Source organism: Strix uralensis, chromosome 4, assembly GCF_047716275.1.
Source record: "Strix uralensis isolate ZFMK-TIS-50842 chromosome 4, bStrUra1, whole genome shotgun sequence".
NCBI lineage: Eukaryota > Metazoa > Chordata > Aves > Strigiformes > Strigidae > Strix > Strix uralensis.
The window spans coordinates 85,185,657-85,203,132 of record NC_133975.1 but is presented as its reverse complement, the minus strand read 5'-3'; the positions used below and the strand labels follow the sequence as shown (position 1 = coordinate 85,203,132).

General features: G+C 50.7%; 1 protein-coding gene across 4 annotated transcripts in view; it reads right to left on the bottom strand.

Moving 5' to 3' along the window:
* The window catches only part of TMEM150C (transmembrane protein 150C), a 24,308-nt gene extending 6,832 nt beyond the window's left edge, over positions 1-17,476 (bottom strand). The window contains exons 1-8 of one of the 4 annotated variants that reach the window (XM_074867592.1): positions 16,552-16,619; positions 15,852-15,982; positions 11,734-11,874; positions 5,166-5,250; positions 4,060-4,113; positions 3,908-3,940; positions 3,738-3,805; positions 340-467 (exon numbers count right to left, since the gene is read on the bottom strand). In XM_074867592.1, coding sequence (XP_074723693.1) covers positions 340-467; positions 3,738-3,805; positions 3,908-3,940; positions 4,060-4,113; positions 5,166-5,250; positions 11,734-11,740 — 375 coding nt within the window. In that variant the 5' untranslated portion in view covers positions 11,741-11,874; positions 15,852-15,982; positions 16,552-16,619. Of the gene's footprint in view, positions 1-339; positions 468-3,737; positions 3,806-3,907; positions 3,941-4,059; positions 4,114-5,165; positions 5,251-11,733; positions 11,875-15,851; positions 15,983-16,551; positions 16,620-17,145; positions 17,339-17,409 lie in introns of those variants that run through there. The other 3 variants (XM_074867593.1, XM_074867591.1, XM_074867594.1) reach the window with 3 other exon arrangements.

Below are 17,476 nucleotides of genomic sequence, written 5' to 3'. Positions count from 1 at the left end.
TCAATCCTTTTACCCAGGACCATCTGTGCCAACCCCCGAGGCTCAAGAGAATCAGTAGGTTCCTGGCTCTGTCTCTCGGCAGGTCAAGTGTAAGCACGCAGGTGCAAATCCTGCTAGGAATATGCAAAAAATGATTGAGGCCCTTCATCTCAGCATGTCACTGGAACCACGGCAGCAGCAGATAGAGGTGGCAGAGCAGGTACAAGGAGGGCTGGGGCACAGCCAGACGCGTTATCTCCTGAGCTCACATCACAGGTGGTTCAAAGACCTAAGCAGATCTGCTAGAAAAGCAGGAACCTGACAGCAGAGACACGGTGGTCCAAGCCTGGAGTCCAGTACCTGAAAGTTGCCAAGTAGGGTCATCCCAAAAGAGGCCAAGCATAATGCCACCAGGCCGCTGACATTCAGCCAAGGGTTTAGCACCTTGGGCTTCAGCTGAATGAAGCGCAGGACAGCCACAACAAGCGCTGAGAAGAAAACAGAATGCAAGGTGCATCATTAGGTAGAACATGCTGCAGCAACCACCTGGCTAGGGGCTCAGGGACCCCTCACCCCCTTTCCACCCAGAGGGGAGAGCTCACTGCAGGCTGGCTAGCTTAGAACTTCTGCATGGCTCCCTCCCACTTAGTCATCGACAAGAGTAAGCACAGGAAGCATTTTTCTTTAATCCAGTTACACTGAGCTCCCACACTCCCTCTTCTCATGATGCCTTGTCTAGGAGCTGGGTTGCAAATTTTTGGTGGGAAAGAAGAGCACCTTCCTATTTGCCCATGAAGCTCCCAGCACACAGTCTATCACATACACACCATGCGTTCACATCGTGGCAGCTGGGCTTGCAGCAAGTTTCACTCCACTCACGAGCACTGAGCTCTCTTGGAGGAGGTATGTCAAACCCTACCTGTGTTAGAAAATGTATGAACAGCACAAAAATATTTCTGCAGCTTTTACCATAATGCCTGCTGCCTCTTCTCCTCCTCTGGAACAAGTTGCTGGTGCCACAAACATGAGCCAAAATATTGCACTATTTTCTGCAAAGACTGGAAGAGCAGTCCTTCCAAGCTTACAATCATCCCAAGCGCTATGCTATATGATACATGATATATATATATATATATATATCATATGATATAACATAACCACAGGAGATATGCACATCGTATATTCTTGCCCTCCCTAGGGAATGCTGCATGGAACAACACGGAAAGCCAGGCAATCAATTGGCCTTCAAGGTGGGGTTCAAACCAGACCACTAAAAAGCAATTTAGTTGAACAGGGAAATTTGCTGGTTGCTGCTGAACACCTTCTTATGCTTATGCCCAAACTGATAGCATGCAGGTCATATGGATCTGCATTAGCAAATCAGATCTATATTTTCCACAAAATGCCTGGTATAATACCAAAAACATTGTTTAGAAAAATAAGGGCATTGTAAGTGAAAAATATCCACTTTTATCCAAACTGCAAAATATGTTTGAATTTACTCTCTCACAATTTGCTTTAGTGAATCAATCCACTCCAAATCCTTGAAGAAAAGAGAATTTTGTTCCCCCAAAAAACAAAATTTCTGTTTTCCATCCCCAGGTAATTGTTTGGGACAGCCACCCTGTGACTACTTGAGCTCACATGAAGGAACTTTTTCATTTCTATTTCTACGGGACAGGACCCTGCAATTATGTGATCTTTTCCTAAAACACTGATGGGAATGACAAAAGGGAATTAAAAGGTCACCTTTCAGCATTACATGCAAAACAATGTAATTTTCAGCATTTGGTAATGCCTATGTTTCTAGCAGGTTGTTGTAGTTTTCTTCCACTATAGCAAAAGCTTTGGCACAACTAAGGTGGCCAGAGGTACGAGCTAAAAGCAGTTCTCAGAAACACCCAATACAGCAGAGGAAAGCTTGGCTTTATCCACAAAACAGAGATAGGATAGGATAGGATAGGATAGGATAGGATAGGATAGGATAGGATAGGATAGGATAGGATAGGATAGGGTAGGGTAGGGTAGGGTAGGGTAGGGTAGGGTAGGGTAGGGTAGGGTAGGGTAGGGTAGGGTAGGGCAGGGCAGGGCAGGGCAGGGCAGGCTAGGCTAGGGCAGGGCAGGATAGGCTAGGCTAGGCTAAGATAGGATAGGATAGGATAGGATAGGATAGGATAGGATAGGATAGGATAGGATAGGATAGGATAGGATAGGATAGGATAGGATAGGATAGGATAGGATAGGATAGGGTAGGATAGGATAGGATAGGATCATTTCATTTGGAAGGGACCTACAACAATCCTCTAGTCCAACTGTCTGACCACTTCAGGGCTGACCAAAAGTTAAAGCATATTGTTAATGGCATTGTCCAAATGCCTCTTGAACACTGACAGGCTTGGGGCATCAACCACCTCTCTCGGAAGCCTGTCTCAGTGTTTGACCACCCTCTTGGTAAAGAAATGCTTCCTAATGTCCAGTCTAAACCTCGCTTGGAGCAGCTTTGAACCATTCCCACACGTCCTATCCCTGGATACCAGGGTGAAGAGCTCAGCACCTCCCTCTCCACCTCTCCTCCTCAGGAAGCTGTAGAGAGCCATGAGATCGCCCCTTGGCCTCCTTTTTTCCGAACTACACAAACCAAAAGTCCTCAGCCACTCCCCACAGGACACGCCTTCCAGCCCTTTCACCAGCTTTGCTGTCCTCTGGACACATTCAAGGACCTTCACATCCTTCTTAAATTATGGGGCCCAGAACTGCACACAGTATTCAGGGTGAGGCCGCACCAGCGCTGAACGCCTCTCTTGCCCGGCTGTTCTGCTGTGCTGGATGCACCCCAGGAGGTGCTTTGCCCTCCTGGCCGCCGGGGCACACACTGCTGACTGCTATTGAGCTGCTGCCAACCAGCACCCCCAGAGCCCTTCTGCAGGGCTGCCCTCCAGCCACTCCTCTCCCAGTTTATACTTGTGCCCAGCGTTACCCCATCCCAGGTGCAGAATCCGGCACTTGCGCTTGTTAAATTTCATGACTGCCCAATGCTCCAAATCAATCTAGATCCCGCTGCAAGGCCTCTCATCCCTCAAAAGCATCAACAGCACCTCCCAGTTCGGTATGATCAGCAAACTTGCTAATGGTGCATTCAACTCCTGCATCCAGACTGTTGATAAATATATTGAACAGCACTGGCCCTAGAATTGAACCCTGAGGAACACCGCTGGTGACTGCTCACCAGCCAGATGTAGCCCCATTCACTACAACCCTTTGAACCCTGCCCTTCTTCAGCCAGTTCTTCATCCAGCACACCATGAACCCGCTCAGCCCACAGTTGGACAAAATGCCAGTAAACTTCCACAGGTTTAGTAATGGAGTTTAGGAAAAGGTGGGGTAGGGGGACTTCAGCACAGATGATATTTTGCATAATCAGTTGCTGCATTTGCCAATATTCCCATGCAATTATCTCACATTTACAGCATATATCCCACCATACATTGAAAAAGAGTCACACAGATTCAAGGCTAAGATGAGACAATTAAAAACATGAGAATAAATCAGAAACCAATAAAGTTCAAATGCATCCAGCTTCATTCCATCTTTCTACAAATGAAGACAAAATAATACTGTCTTAATCAGCAGCAATCACAGTTTAAATGATTTCACACCATCAGATTCAAGAACAACACGTATGGGGTATTACTTACGCTTCAGTGACTTCTTAAAACAAATTATGAGAGAGAAAGAAACATTCCCCTCACGTTTCCTACCTAGAAATGCCGCCATGTTCATGACTTGGCTAAACACGCAGCTTGCAGGAGGTGCATCACCTGCAATACTTGGAAAATATAAAGTGTATCATTGTAACTCTGAGGTGGCAAAGACACATAAATAACAACCATTAATCAGAACAGTAGTTGGAAGAAAAGCATTCACTTACCTTATATAAGGTGGTCTTTTGGAACCAGGTGTCCTAAGAGACATAAATGCATAGGAATAAAGATTCAAGAGTTTCTTTCCCATTTAGCTTTCACCGTTTTATTATTTTAAAGAAACAAGTGATTGAACGTAAAGCCCGCAACCAGCTCTTACCTATCTGGCACATTTAGTGGGAGAATTTTGTTATCTTCCACTGCTATAAAGTACCTGTCAAAAAAAACCAAACAAACATGAAAATGGTGTAAAACCTCATCCTGGCTTCAATTCCAAGTATCACTCAAACAACGCATTAAGTGTCTCAAAGGTCGCTGGCAGGATCTGCTGGAGGCAACCTGTGTTTCTCTCTGCTCAAGCAGGCAGTTTTTCTCACTTCCCGGCCTAACTATTTGCCTTCCTTTGTGTGGCATGGTCAGGTAGACAGACAGGGTCAGTGAATTGAGCTGCCTTAAAAATAACCAATTGGGGCAACGTTTTAATTTTTAATCTGAATAATTTGATTCATCTGGTTTACCATGGTCCCACCTTTGCAAAAGCTGTTCTAATACAAACAGAGTGGATAGGACAAGAAGAACCACAAGCAATAGGGGTCAGACAAAGGACTTAAGCTGCCTCTGCTGCTGAGAAACAACATCCACAGACCATGGCCAAAGCCATATCCTACAATATAACTGCTTCTCAGGCTGAGCATAGCTGCTGATCACACATTTATTGCTCAAAAATTCATGCTGCAGTCATCTGCCTGCATGCTTGGAGAAAGCCCAGCTCAGGGAAATGCATGTCCCATGTACGTTTTGGTAAGAATTTAGTGAGAAAGTGAGGTGTCAGCATTAAACCACTGGCAGGTTGTCAGTGTGGTGCTGGATGCTGCAGATTTTGAGTCTGCACCCCAAAACAGGGCCTAAGTGCTTCTCCAAGAGCTCTGCTGAGTCACTCGAAGAAAATGTAACGAAAGGGAATTTTTGCATTTTTGTCTGTCTCTTTTCAGGCAGCTCCCAGTAACACGTACCAGGAAGAAGGCAAGGTCAGAAACTCGGCCTGGGGAGCGCATAAACTCAGGGATAAAAATGTGATCCTCCAAGTCATGAACTGGCACGGACTGGCCCCTGCCCCTACCATGTGCCTTCCCAGCCCCACGGTAACTCAAGGACAGAGCATCTCCAAAAGACTCTCTGGACTAAGATGCAGCCCACACCACAGCGGTACTTCCAACTTCCCCAGCCTAACCTGCCCTCCCGAGTAACCAGCAAGAGATAACTTACACTATCCATAATCCAGCTGATGTAAACAGGGTAAACACAAGAGGTAAAAACATCCACACGCTGCATTTCTTCCCATCCATACCTGCTAGAAACAAAGAACAAAGTAAAAACAAAAGAAAGAGGGCAGAGGTACCCACCTGCCTCGGCCCCCCTCTTTTGAAAGCATGAAGAGCATTCACACAGAGGTGCTGAAGCATCCCAGGATCAAGCTCCTAATGGCCAGGCAGCAGGCGCTGCAAACCTTTCATACTGTCATCACTGGCATAAGGGGTTAAGCTGCTGCACAGAGGCAGCATCATCCGCAATGTGAATAAAAAACAAGGCACAAAGAGCCTGGAGTTGTAGAGGGGGAGACTCTTCAGACATACCTACAGAATTTGAGCAGTTTTCAAAGTATTTTTCTCAAGCGTTTTGCACAAGGTGACACCGCAAGACCTGCAGCCCTAATTCCCTGCTCCTGCCCATAGGCACAAAGCAAGGCAGCCTCCTTCCCAGGATCATTACCAATTCCACACATGCTGCCTCAGCAAAGCCCGCAGCACTAAGGGAGAAGGATGCACAGGCTGTCTCCTCCTCTCCACAAAGCACACAACCATCTCCCATCCTGGCCGCAGCAATCAGCTAAAAATAGCATTCGGCCGCACCCAGAGCAGAGCCCAGCTCAAGTGCCCACACCCAGAGTACTGTCAGGATGAGGCATTACAAACGGGATCAGCTCTTGACGTGTAGGCACTGTGAGATCCTGCACGGGGTGTAAGGATGCTGCGTGCACCACCTCCTAAGGAAGCATTTGTCCTCCAGGCAAGATCATGCTGGATGAGCATCTGAGATGTTGGGGCTGTTCCTGTAACACACACAGTTCAGAAACGCTGCCGTGTTGCTGGGCTCTGGAGATAGTCCTATGTCTCCCCGTGAGTCCGTTGACAACAGATCAAATATTTCCTCATGCTCTGTCCTCCTCCAGAAATGTTCCTCCAGGCGCCAGCGCAGCTGAGAGCCCCAGAGTGCAAACAACACGAGGCTCACAGCTCCAGCACCTGCCTTACTTTCACCAGGGCAGCGGCACCTGCACCCCTGCTCTCTGCCTCCTCCTCCTCCTGCCTCCTCCAGCCTGCTGCAGGGCAGCATTTCCTGGGGTCACGGAGGTTCCCACGGGACAGGGCAGCTCGGTTGTGATGGCCTTTCACTAGAGCCTGCTGGCATTTGCAGCTCAGTCATATATCCTTAAAGCAATGACTCTTCCCTTTGCTCCAGAGAAGAAAGCACTCACGTTGTCATCCTCCTCCTCTCAGCTCCCCTGACCTTCCTACATCTGCAGCACAGGAGCCATGGTCTCTCTGGGCTGCTGCCCTGCTCTCCCTCTTCTGTAAGGATCCACAGAGCAGAGCAAGCACCCTCACTGTGTCACAGCCAGCCCCCAGCTCACCCGTCCCACAAGAGGGGTCCGAAGGCAACACTGGCCAGACACTGCTTGAGGCCCCAGCCACTGACTCCCACCCTGTGGCAGAGGCTGAAGGAATTGAGGTGAGGCTCCCCAGACCCTGCAAGAAGGCATAGCAGCCTCATACGTGCCTCTGCAGGTCAGCTGTCCTGTCTTCCCTGCACGTCGCCTGGCAGGGGTACAAAACAACACCCTGGCGGTACCCTGAGCCACGCCACACTTGCACAAAACCACGAGGCTCTGCTTTGGTGCTGTCTGTACAGACAGCCTTGAGCGAGGCTGAACTGCAAACCTTAAAAGACAGAAAAGCAATCAGATAAGGTCTCTTCCCTGACCTGGGAGCAGAGAGAACTACAGACAGGGAGCATGAAGCAATCTACGTATTAAGTATGTCAATTTAAAAGGCAGTCAGCTCCAGCACATATACAGATCTTTAGCATGGTGTATTTCAGAAGAAATCGTCAATGAGGGTGGACTAGATTTCCCCACCCATCTCATCTCTATTCCTCCTGCACAGGAGACACCAAGCGTTTGACGGCTCTGCTCCCCGCACAGCCCCTGCTGTAGTGGTTGCAACTGTTCTGTGAAGCCCTGCCCTTGCCTTTTCCTCCTGCAGCTCACCAACACGCAGCAGCATCCCTTAGCCGGTGCTGGCCGTGGCTCCGGTGCTGGCAGACCCATACCAACAATGTCAGGGACCGCTTCCAGGTGGCAGCTGCCTGTCCCTGCCAGGCCCTGGCAGCACAGTGCCCAAGTGATCACTGCTGTAGCTGAGGTACCCACTCCTGCCCTGGTTGAAGGGAAGCAGGCAGGTAATGTCACCTCCTGTCCTCTGCAAGGTAGTTGCACAGTGCTCGACTCTCCTCTTTTCTCTGGTGGTGGCTGGACTAAGCCAAGGTAACAATTCTTTCAGGTCAGGGGATGGCAGATCTTATTATTTACCCTTCCCCTTTGGAAAGGTATAAAGAATTCATTTACACAATAAAAGCAATACTAGCCATAACACTTGTCTTCATTAATGGGGTTGCCACAGCTCCTCCACCTTCTGGCATGTCGCCCAGCCAAGAAAGAGCAGCCTTCACAAGCTGTGTCAGCATCGTCTGTCATGCAGAGAGGGAGGTGGCACTGGGCTTCTCCCCCAGGCAGAGCAGCGAGGCAGCACACAGGGACGGGGACTCCCGGCCCAGATGAGGTGGGGAAATATGAAAATGCTGTCAGGATAACCATAACTCTGTGCTGAGCTCTGCAACAGAGCCGGGGCAGGACTGGTGCCCAGCCTCATCAAAGTCAGCGTGACATGGCTACAGATTCGCTCCCTTGGAAAACAGCCCTGTGTTTAATATTTACTGTGCCAGAGTCCCCTTCTATCCACCACTAACAGAAAACGACATCCAAAATCACTGCACATTAAATGAACAACCAGCTAGAGTACAGTGTCCCAATGGGAAGATAGGCCCATTGTTCAGAGGAACATGCTCATTTCAGCTGGATAAAAAGAAACACCTAGAGAACATAGCTCCCGCACACCTCTCATCATGGCTGGTTGGGTTCACAATGAGGAGGAAGGACAATGCTCCCACAGAGTACAACAACGACCTGCACGGGGTCAGGTCTTCACCAGAGCTCAGTGCAGCCAGGGCTGGACCTTTTGGAAAGTAAAGCTGCCAGTCAGAGAGGGACCTGGGGGTGTTGATTGACAGCTGGCTGAACAGGAGCCAGCAGTGTGCCCAGGTGGCCAAGAAGGCCAATGGCATCCTGGCTTGTATTAGCAATAGGGTGGCCAGCAGGGACAGGGAAGGGATCTTACCCCTGGACTCGGCACTGGTGAGGCTGCCCCTCAATGACTGTGTTCAGTTTTGGGCCCCTCACTCCAAAAAGGCCATTGAATGACTCGAGCGTGTCCAGAGAAGGGCAACGGAGCTGGTGCAGGGTCTGGAGCACAGGTCTGATGGGGAGCGGCTGAGGAAACTGGGGGAGTTTAGTCTGGAGAAGAGGAGGCTGAGGGGAGACCTCATCGCCCTCTACAACTCCCTGAAAGGAGGGTGCAGAGAGGGGGGATGAGTCTCTTGACCCAAGGAACAAGCGCCAGGACAAGAGGGAATGGCCTCAAGCTGCGCCAGGGCAGGGTCAGACTGGCTCTTAGGGAGTATTTCTTTGCAGAAGGGGTTGTTGGGCGTTGGAATGGGCTGCCCAGGGCAGCGGGGGAGTCCCCATCCCTGGAAGGGTTGAAGAGTCGAGTTGACCCAGCGCTGAGGGATCTGGTGGAGTTGGGAACGGTCAGTGTGAGGTTCATGGTTGGACTGGAGGAGCTTCAAGGGCTTTTCCAACCGAGATGATTCTGTGATTCTGTAAGCACCCCACATCAGACTGGCCAGCCTCACAGGGTGCGAAGCTCTGTGTCAGCTTGCCTCTCAGGGCAGGCAGCAAGAATTGACCAGGAAAGGATGTTGCCACTGTGCACCTTCCTCTGACAGGCTCCACACCGAGGCATGGGTGTGGGACAGCAGGAGCAAGTACTCTCTAGCACACCCTTGGAATGAGAGCAGGGGGCAATGGCTGGACCAGCAGTGTTGGTGGCCCCTGCCAGCCCACACAGGAGGAGTGAGCTGCCTGTGTCTGACACATGAAATACCAAAAGCAGGAAAGAAGGGTCCCTTTCCCCAAAGTCCCCACATGGCAACACCTTTTAATGCTGTCCATTGGCACATCCCACACGTGCTTGAAGATGTTTCAGCATCCCCATGTGTGCAGAGGATGGTTTAAAACCAGGACTCAGCTCCTGCACATTCCTCATTTACTCCCTGCTGTGTTATTTGGGTGCCAGGAACAAAATTACATGTAACCTCACTTCCTCCCAAAGGAGAAACCCCAAGCATGTGCGAGGCTGCCTAGCTTTGCTGTAGTGTTCAGCAGATATCCCTCTCAGCAGCTACCTTTAGGTTAGCCTGTCCTCTTCAGGGATGGCCCCAGTGCTTGTGCCTTCAAGCTGGGAAACTTCTGTGAACCCTAAGACTTCAGCAGCAGCCAGAACAAGAGAACAAGGAACCCAAATGACTTACCCAAAATAAAATGGCAAGAGTGATAGGAACAATAACCTAAATTCTCTGTGGAAAATGTAGAAATGATTTCTTTGACAGCTAATTGCTCCACAGGGATGACATAAAGCCAACCTTCCTCTCCACAGCTCTGTTCTGTACCACTGCCGTGACCAGTGATGCCAAACTCAAGCAGTCGACTCCACCTGGTGACAGCAGCCATCTCCGCTGGCCCTTATTTTCCCAAATAAACACACTGCATCCATGAGGCAGCTGATAATTGCACACACCTGGTTGCCTTCCATTTTTAAGGCTTGCACAGGAAGGCCTTCAGCGACAGAAAGCCCTCACGCTGCAATGGATTCACAAGGCTAGTAACAACATGTTTTCAGCTTTGCAGCTGACCCCAGCTGGAGTCAGCCCACCTTCCCAAAACCACACGCTGTGGTTTTCCACTCCCTTGACTCACGGTCTCACACCAGCACCATAAAACCCCATCAAGGTGTGCTCCTGCCGCCAGCTACCACGGCTCAGGGTTCAGAACTGCAAAGGGTTTCACAGTAGCACTGCCACAGGGTGTGGGTTACTCCCTTATCTCCATTCCCATTTTTATGTCTAATCTACTAAGACTGTCAGCTGTTTGCTCTGCTTTTATTACGATTGCCCCACTCTACCCTCTCAACCAATTAAGCTCCCATTCCTCTAATGTACACACTTCAATTCCAGCAGACTGCTGTAATATATACTGCTGCTTGCTCAAGGTTCATTTAATGTGGCCATCTTAATTTCATCTGCCAAACAAAGTTACAGGCTCTTCCTGAAGTTGCTTTTGCCAGATAACATGAATGCAAGAAAGGAAAATATTAGCATGTTAACAGAGTTGTACATCTTTTTTAAGACTGGAGCATGCAGATGCATTTCAAGGGCCCATACATAAGCCGCATAATAAGCCAGAGCAACGCTCCTGCGTTTCACAGCACCAGGCCATCGAGTCACGTCGGAGAATAAGTACAGAGCCAGAAGCACTGGGAGAAGGAGGACACAGTTCAAAACATATGGCAAGTCATAAAGAATTGCTGCCAGTCAGCAACAATCAAAGGAGAAAAAACCACAATTTGTCTTTTAGGGGAGCCCACTATAACTCTCAGTCACTTTTAAAAGAAAAACTAACCACAGTCACTTGATACCTAATCACTGTAACTGAGCTGATACAAACCAGCACATTACACAACCTGCCACCTGCAAGTCACAAAGGCCAACATAAAAAGCAGAGTGTTTTCAGGCTTATCTCAAGGTTCCCAGCCTGAGTGCACAATCAGAGAGATAAGGCACGCCAGAGATTTGTAAATACATAACAAAATAGTGGGGTAACAGGAAAAGAAGCCATCCCCTTCCTCAACAGGCTATGATGCTCTTCTTGCTCCAGGTACCTACCTACCATCTCAAGGGTGTGCAGAAACACCATTTTCATTTATTTATATAAGAGAGGAATGCGAAAAGGTAAAGACATCTCCAGGTTGCACGTGGGGGAAGCGGGAGATGCTTCGGTAACCCTACAATGATGTTGAGAGTCAATGCTTTCATCCACAGAAACATCTGTACATGTTTCTTGTCTCCTTTCAGCCTGTAAATGCATTCAGCATGCTAACGAAATGCTCTGGCCAGCACAAACCTAACAGAGATGGGTGAAGCACACCAAAGGAATGAAACCTTCTAGTCACCAAAAAACAGGGGCAGAAATTAGTATTAGTATCTGCTTGTCCACACCATCCCTCCAAGTTTCCCCAGGAAGCTGTCTCCTGGGATTGTGTAAAGTTAATTTGTTATCAGTTCTGCAAAAATACATATATATATATATATATATGAATATATATATGGAAAAAAATATATATGTATTCAGTCTTTTCTGAGTGCCTTGGGAAGAAGATCATGCAACCGACAGCATGTCCTACCCAGAGATACTCCTGCAGCACCACTGGGTCCCGAGGCCAGCATCACCCCTCTGCACCCTACTGTCTTTCAAAGGGTGCCCTTGGTATGCTGCTTCCTGCTGCTGCACAGCCTTCACCCTCAATTGCACATGAGTACTTACAGGCCATTTAGGAACCAGTGTTGAGCTGCTGTGTTACGGCCAGAGACGTCGACTGTCAAAGCTTCTGGGCTGTGTCTGCCTTCCTCACATTTGGCGTTGTACAAACGAGGCGCGTCCTGCTTCAAGACCAGGTTCCTGGATCTTATAAAAGAAAAAATAATGTAATTTGACACATTAGGACCAAAGAGGTATTCTGCGGGCTTTGACAGCACAGAATCACAGAATCATCTCGGTTGGAAAAGCCCTTGAAGCTCCTCCAGTCCAACCATGAACCTCACACTGACTGTTCCCAACTCCACCAGATCCCTCAGCGCTGGGTCAACCTGACTCTTCAACCCCTTCAGGGATGGGGACTCCCCCGCTGCCCTGGGCAGCCCATTCCAACGCCCAACAGCCCCTTCTGCAAAGAAATACTTCCTAAGAGTCAGTCTGACCCTGCCCTGGCGCAGCTTGAGGCCATTCCCTCTTGTCCTGGCGCTTGTTCCTTGGGTCAAGAGACTCATCCCCCCTCTCTGCACCCTCCTTTCAGGGAGTTGTAGAGGGCAATGAGGTCTCCCCTCAGCCTCCTCTTCTCCAGACTAAACCCCCCCAGTTCCCTCAGCCGCTCCCCATCAGACCTGTGCTCCAGACCCTGCACCAGCTGTGCTCTGACCTGTGCACCTACATTGGCCCGCAGTGACTTCCACGAGGTCCCACTCGTACTCCAAGCAGGGCTTGGGCAGTCATGGCCCTCAGCCTGCAGTAGGCAGAGGGGGATCAGGCAGAGGCAGGAGCGGGGTCAGGCAGAAGGTACACATCCAGTTCAGAGAGAAAGAGCTGGGTCAGCAGGCAGTGAAACCAGCTGGGAGCAGCCAGGGCTTAGAGCGACCCTCACAGTGAGCATTTAGCAGGTGCTATGTGTTTGTTTGCCCCGAGGACCCCATTCTGCTTGGGAGCACCCATTGCAAGATTCAGCCCTCCTGGCTCCTCGCAACCTCAGGAGCTGCGCGAGCCAGGCAGCAACCAGCCCCCAGCGAGAGCATTGGACTGCCCACACCCCAGAACAGATGGGTTACCATCTCTCCAAGAGCAGAGGAGCTCAAGACTGAGGCCACTTCAGCCAGACCTCTCCTGAGATGCAAGGGACATCTCTAGCAGAGAGTCTCAACACAGACCCAGCCCCAGAGTCCCATCCCATTGCCACAAGGGCGTATTTTCCCCTTCCACAATCAGCCAACCCTTTGGTCTGGGATGCTTGTGAGAATGGCACTTACCCCCAAGTCCCAGCCAAACCCCAAAAGCGAAGAGTTGCTGGAGAATTACGAGGGCTGTTTTTCTCCTAATAAAATAAAAGACAGCAAAGCTCTCCCTGCTTCAGCTATGCTGTGAGGAAAGAGTCTCGGAAACCATCTCCTTGCTCTGCAAGCAATACACAGACGCAGGCTGATGTTCTGGCAAAGCCCAGAAAGTCTGAGGCACTGTGCAGACAGCCTGTCCGGTGATCATCCTCCACCTTAACCACCCCAACCTAATGACCATGGCCTGAACCAGCAACGAGCATAGTGGGTGTTTCTCCTCCCGTAAGGTATAGTGACAGTGTATTAATAGACTGATAGAGGTCTGCGGAGCTGTTTTATTTGCTCCTCAGTTCCAAAACCACGAATGCCTTCAAGCATTTCCAATGTGCGTAAGCAGCAAAGCCAAGAAAAACATTACAACAGAAGGGGGTAGGAAGCCTGCCCGAAAGGTTTGTCCCTTTATCGGGAAAACAATGTAAGTGTTGGGAGTGGCAAAGAACAGGCAAGGGAGGTGAAACCTGGCAAAGAAAGAGGCAGATATGTCACGTTGACTTACAGATAGCTTTGAAGGTAAGGAAACAGATTAAGCCCAAAGGAGCAGACTTTGCAGAGCAGTTATTCCTGGTTATATTGTCTCCTTCTGTTGGTTATGGATGGCAGAGTGCCTGTTCTGGAAGGCCAGAACAGTTCCAGGTTTCCCTCCCTTTGCTACCCTGCCGCAGTTTTTTTCCCAACAAACACAAAACCTACACTCAAGCTACAGAGCTTCCCACGCAGTGTAAGCAGGGCTTTCCCCACCCATTCACCTCGTCTTTCACCTCTCTTGTCCCTTCTACCCCTCTTTTATTCACTATTTGGAAGCACAAGCTCCTTTTCTCACTGCACTTCGCAGCTCTACAGTTTTGAAGAGATGTGCGCTGCCCCAAAGCAGCATTTCCTTCGGTTACACCAGTGGGCACCACCACCAGAAGCATAAATACCGAGCAGTCTGTCAGCCATGGGGAAAACACGCAAGGCCCGTGAGCTTTTAGGGAGTGTGGTATAGCACACTGAGCTTTCTCGGGACATTTTTGCCTCACCAACCTCTTCAGCCTGAGGACTTAGGCCACCTCCACTACTCATGTGGCAAACTGAGGTCCTTTTCCCCTCTTATTAACCACCAAAGCCCCAGAGAAGCAGCAATGAGATGATGGGCCAGATGACAGGCTACAAGGAATGGACATTCAGTACTCATGACTTGGCTTTTGTCATTGCTCTAAGGTAGCCCTCTCTGGCATGGAGATTGTCAAGGGTACAAACTATCATGTCAGTCTTTTAGCTTTGTTTAGACCTGTGGAAATCATTTTTCCTGAGACAATTACAAGGTAAGCAACTGTACACAGGCATTTCTGTGGTGTTCATCACTGCCTTGCCAGCGTTCCATCTTCTGGAGGAACTTACTTGTTTATTTACCAGTCCCCCAGGCTGCTGCAACCATAAATTGCTATTTGCAGGGTGCTCAGGTGAGCCACAGGAGGAAGGTACCACACAGCATTTCACTTCATGCAAACCAACACAACGGACAGACGGAACCAGGGAACAGCCTCCTCCTGTTAAAGCCTGCGAGCCTGCTGTGAGCAGCCTCTCCATCACATCTGGAGGGCTTAAAACTTTTGCTCCTTTTTGAAGTATTTTCAAAGACAGACTTTTCTGTGGTGCAAGAGACCACATTAAACCACCCTCTAAGAGCATTCAGCTGGGCCAAGACCACACTGGGGAAGCTCTCCCTGGCAAAGCTGTGGCCATCTCCAGTGGCTTGACCAGGCAAAATCCACTCCTGCAGTCCTGTGGTGCCAAAGCTGACAGGCCACTGGCTCTCCTGGCTCAGGTAGCCACACAGCGATTCCTCATGGGGAGCAGGAAATCAGACCAGGAGGGCAGAAGTTCACTCCCCAACTACCTGGATCTGCCCCAGCTCAGAAAATCGAGCGGAGGATGCTGAGCACCTGCCCCCCATTGCAAGTCCCCCGGGCTTTTTCTCCCTTCCTGCTGTTTCTCACATTCTCCTACCAGCACCAGGCAGCACCCCAACCTCCCCTCCCACCAGACTTGCAGAACATGCCCCCTGTTCCACAGGGGAGCACAGCTCACCAGCTCCCGGGTGCTGGGGAGGAGGCCTCTGCTTTTCTGTGTAGCAGGCAGGGTGGAGAGGGGGCTTCCCTCCTGCCCCACACATGGGACCAGCCCTCCCTGAGAGAGCCAGGTCTGCACGCCTGCCAAAGGCAAACACTTCTCCACTGAGCAAACAGCAACCTGACAGAGAGACTGCTGCTCTAGTAAGCACCTCTCCCTTGCAGGCACAACCATCCAGAGGCAACCTCAGCATTAAAAATTTGCGTTAAACACCATGCAAGGTATAGCTGTTTTAACAGCTGCTTTCATAGCTTTTGAAGCTTCATCAGTCTTCTTGTCCTTTCTGCCCTCCCACTGTTCACTCCACCCTTCTCTCTTCACCTGTTCCCAAGGCACTTTGCTTCCCTTTCACCCCTCTCATCCCACTTTCAGGTGACTGCTTCTGCAACCTGCGGGGACCCAAGGTGAGGGGACCGAGGCACCTAGAGACCTTTGCAAGTCTTCTCAAGACAGCAAAAAATATCATTATTCCCATTTTAGACAACGGGGCCAGTAAGCTGATCTCTGAGAGGTCACACGGGAAATCGGTGGCACAGAGGAGTGTGCATTCAGAGTCCTGGTCCAAGCCTTCTACCACAGCAGCAGCCTCCTCAGCTGCCAGCCTTCCCCCCTCACAGTTTATTCCTCCCAATATACTGCTTAAGATCATCTCTCTCATTTCCCACATACCCTTCTCTGCCTCTTCGCTCCCACTTATCCTGCAGAGCTCATTGTTTCAGCTTGGACTGCAGGATTGGGACCTTAAAGGGTCTCTGTTGGGCCAAACCGCAACCTTGTGATCCCAGGCTGCCCAGAAATGGCTGGGGGAGGAGAGGAAATCGTGGACATGGCGTTTCTTCCAAGAAAAAACAATCGAAAATGTTGGTGTTCATACAAGCACACATCCCTGCTCTGCATCTGAAAAGCAAACACTGCAGCACAAGGAATCTTAAAAAGGGAAATGAAACAACTGCACTGACTTCCACCGCCCTGGCTCAGAAAATGCTGATGGCTGGGCATGAGGAGCAGCACAAGAAAATAATTTGACTTTTAACAGTACAACAGTGAAAACAGGAGCCAGATGTTTGTCAAGCAAATATGAGTCCCCATTCTTTACCCTGCTACCCAAAGGCAGAAAGTCACCAAGAATCAAGTCCCCTTCTTTTAGGCAGTTTTATCCATTTGAGCAAGACACAAGAGGCAGTCAGTGTGCTGCGATATACCTTTCACACGCTTCCCTCCTCCATATTGAGTTGCTATTCATAATTAAGCATACATGTGTACATTGTTATGGCGTAAGGACTGTGTGAACATTCACAGAATCCCAGAATCATCTCGGTTGGGAAAGACCTTGAAGATCCTCCAGTCCAACCATGAACTTCACCCTGACCGTTCTCAACTCCACCAGATCCCTCAGCGCTGGGTCAACCCGAAGATTGTCCTTAAGGTCACTTTTCCGAGAAGCTTTGTTTAAAAAGAGAAGATGAAAAAGCAGAAGGGAAGATTAGCTCAGAATTTCTCCAACCTTTACAGCCTGAGCGCTCTGAACCAAAGGTCTGGCACAAGCCTGCTGCTGTAAGAAAAAGCCAAGGCTGAGATCGCGAGTGACCCCGTCAGCATCCCGGGACATCAGCACCCAGCTCGGCTCAGAGGCAGAACCTTGCCCTTCCTTCCCTGAGGGTCCCCAGCAGAGCCGAATGCGGGCCCTTTCTGGAAAGCTCTTGCCCTCCCGGGGATGTAGCCGGACCCGCATGCCAGGCACCCTGAGAGCATCTGGGGAAGGCAGGACCTGTCCCACCCCACAGCCCCTGTGCCCAGAGGTGCCGGCAGCGGTCTGGCAGAGGGCCCTACCGAGTTCTGTCACCATCGCACCCCTCAGCCCCCCCAGGGTACCACGGAGGGGCAGGAGGATGCCGGCAGGACCGCCTGGGGCATCTCCCCCAGAGCTCGGTCCGCCGGGCCCCGGGCCGAGCGCGGTGCCTACCTGCCGCGGATCGGGCGGCGCTGGGGTCTCGGCTCCTCCCGGGGAGAGCGGGATGCCCTCGGGGAGGGGGCAGCGCCCGCCGCCCGCAGTCCCCCCGCACGCCGCCACGGGGCCCGGAGCCCCGGACCGCGGCCGGGCAGGGAAGCGACTGCGCGGGGGGGGGGAAGGGGGGGATCGACGAGTCGCAGGGCGGTGCGACAGGGCGGCGACAGCGCGACAGGAGGGGCCGGAGGGTTTGGCGCTCCCAGCGGGGGCGGCTCCTACCTGCGGGCGGCTCCGGCGGCGCCTCCGCCCCCGGCCCCGGCGGCGGCGAGCGGCGGGCGGGCGGCGG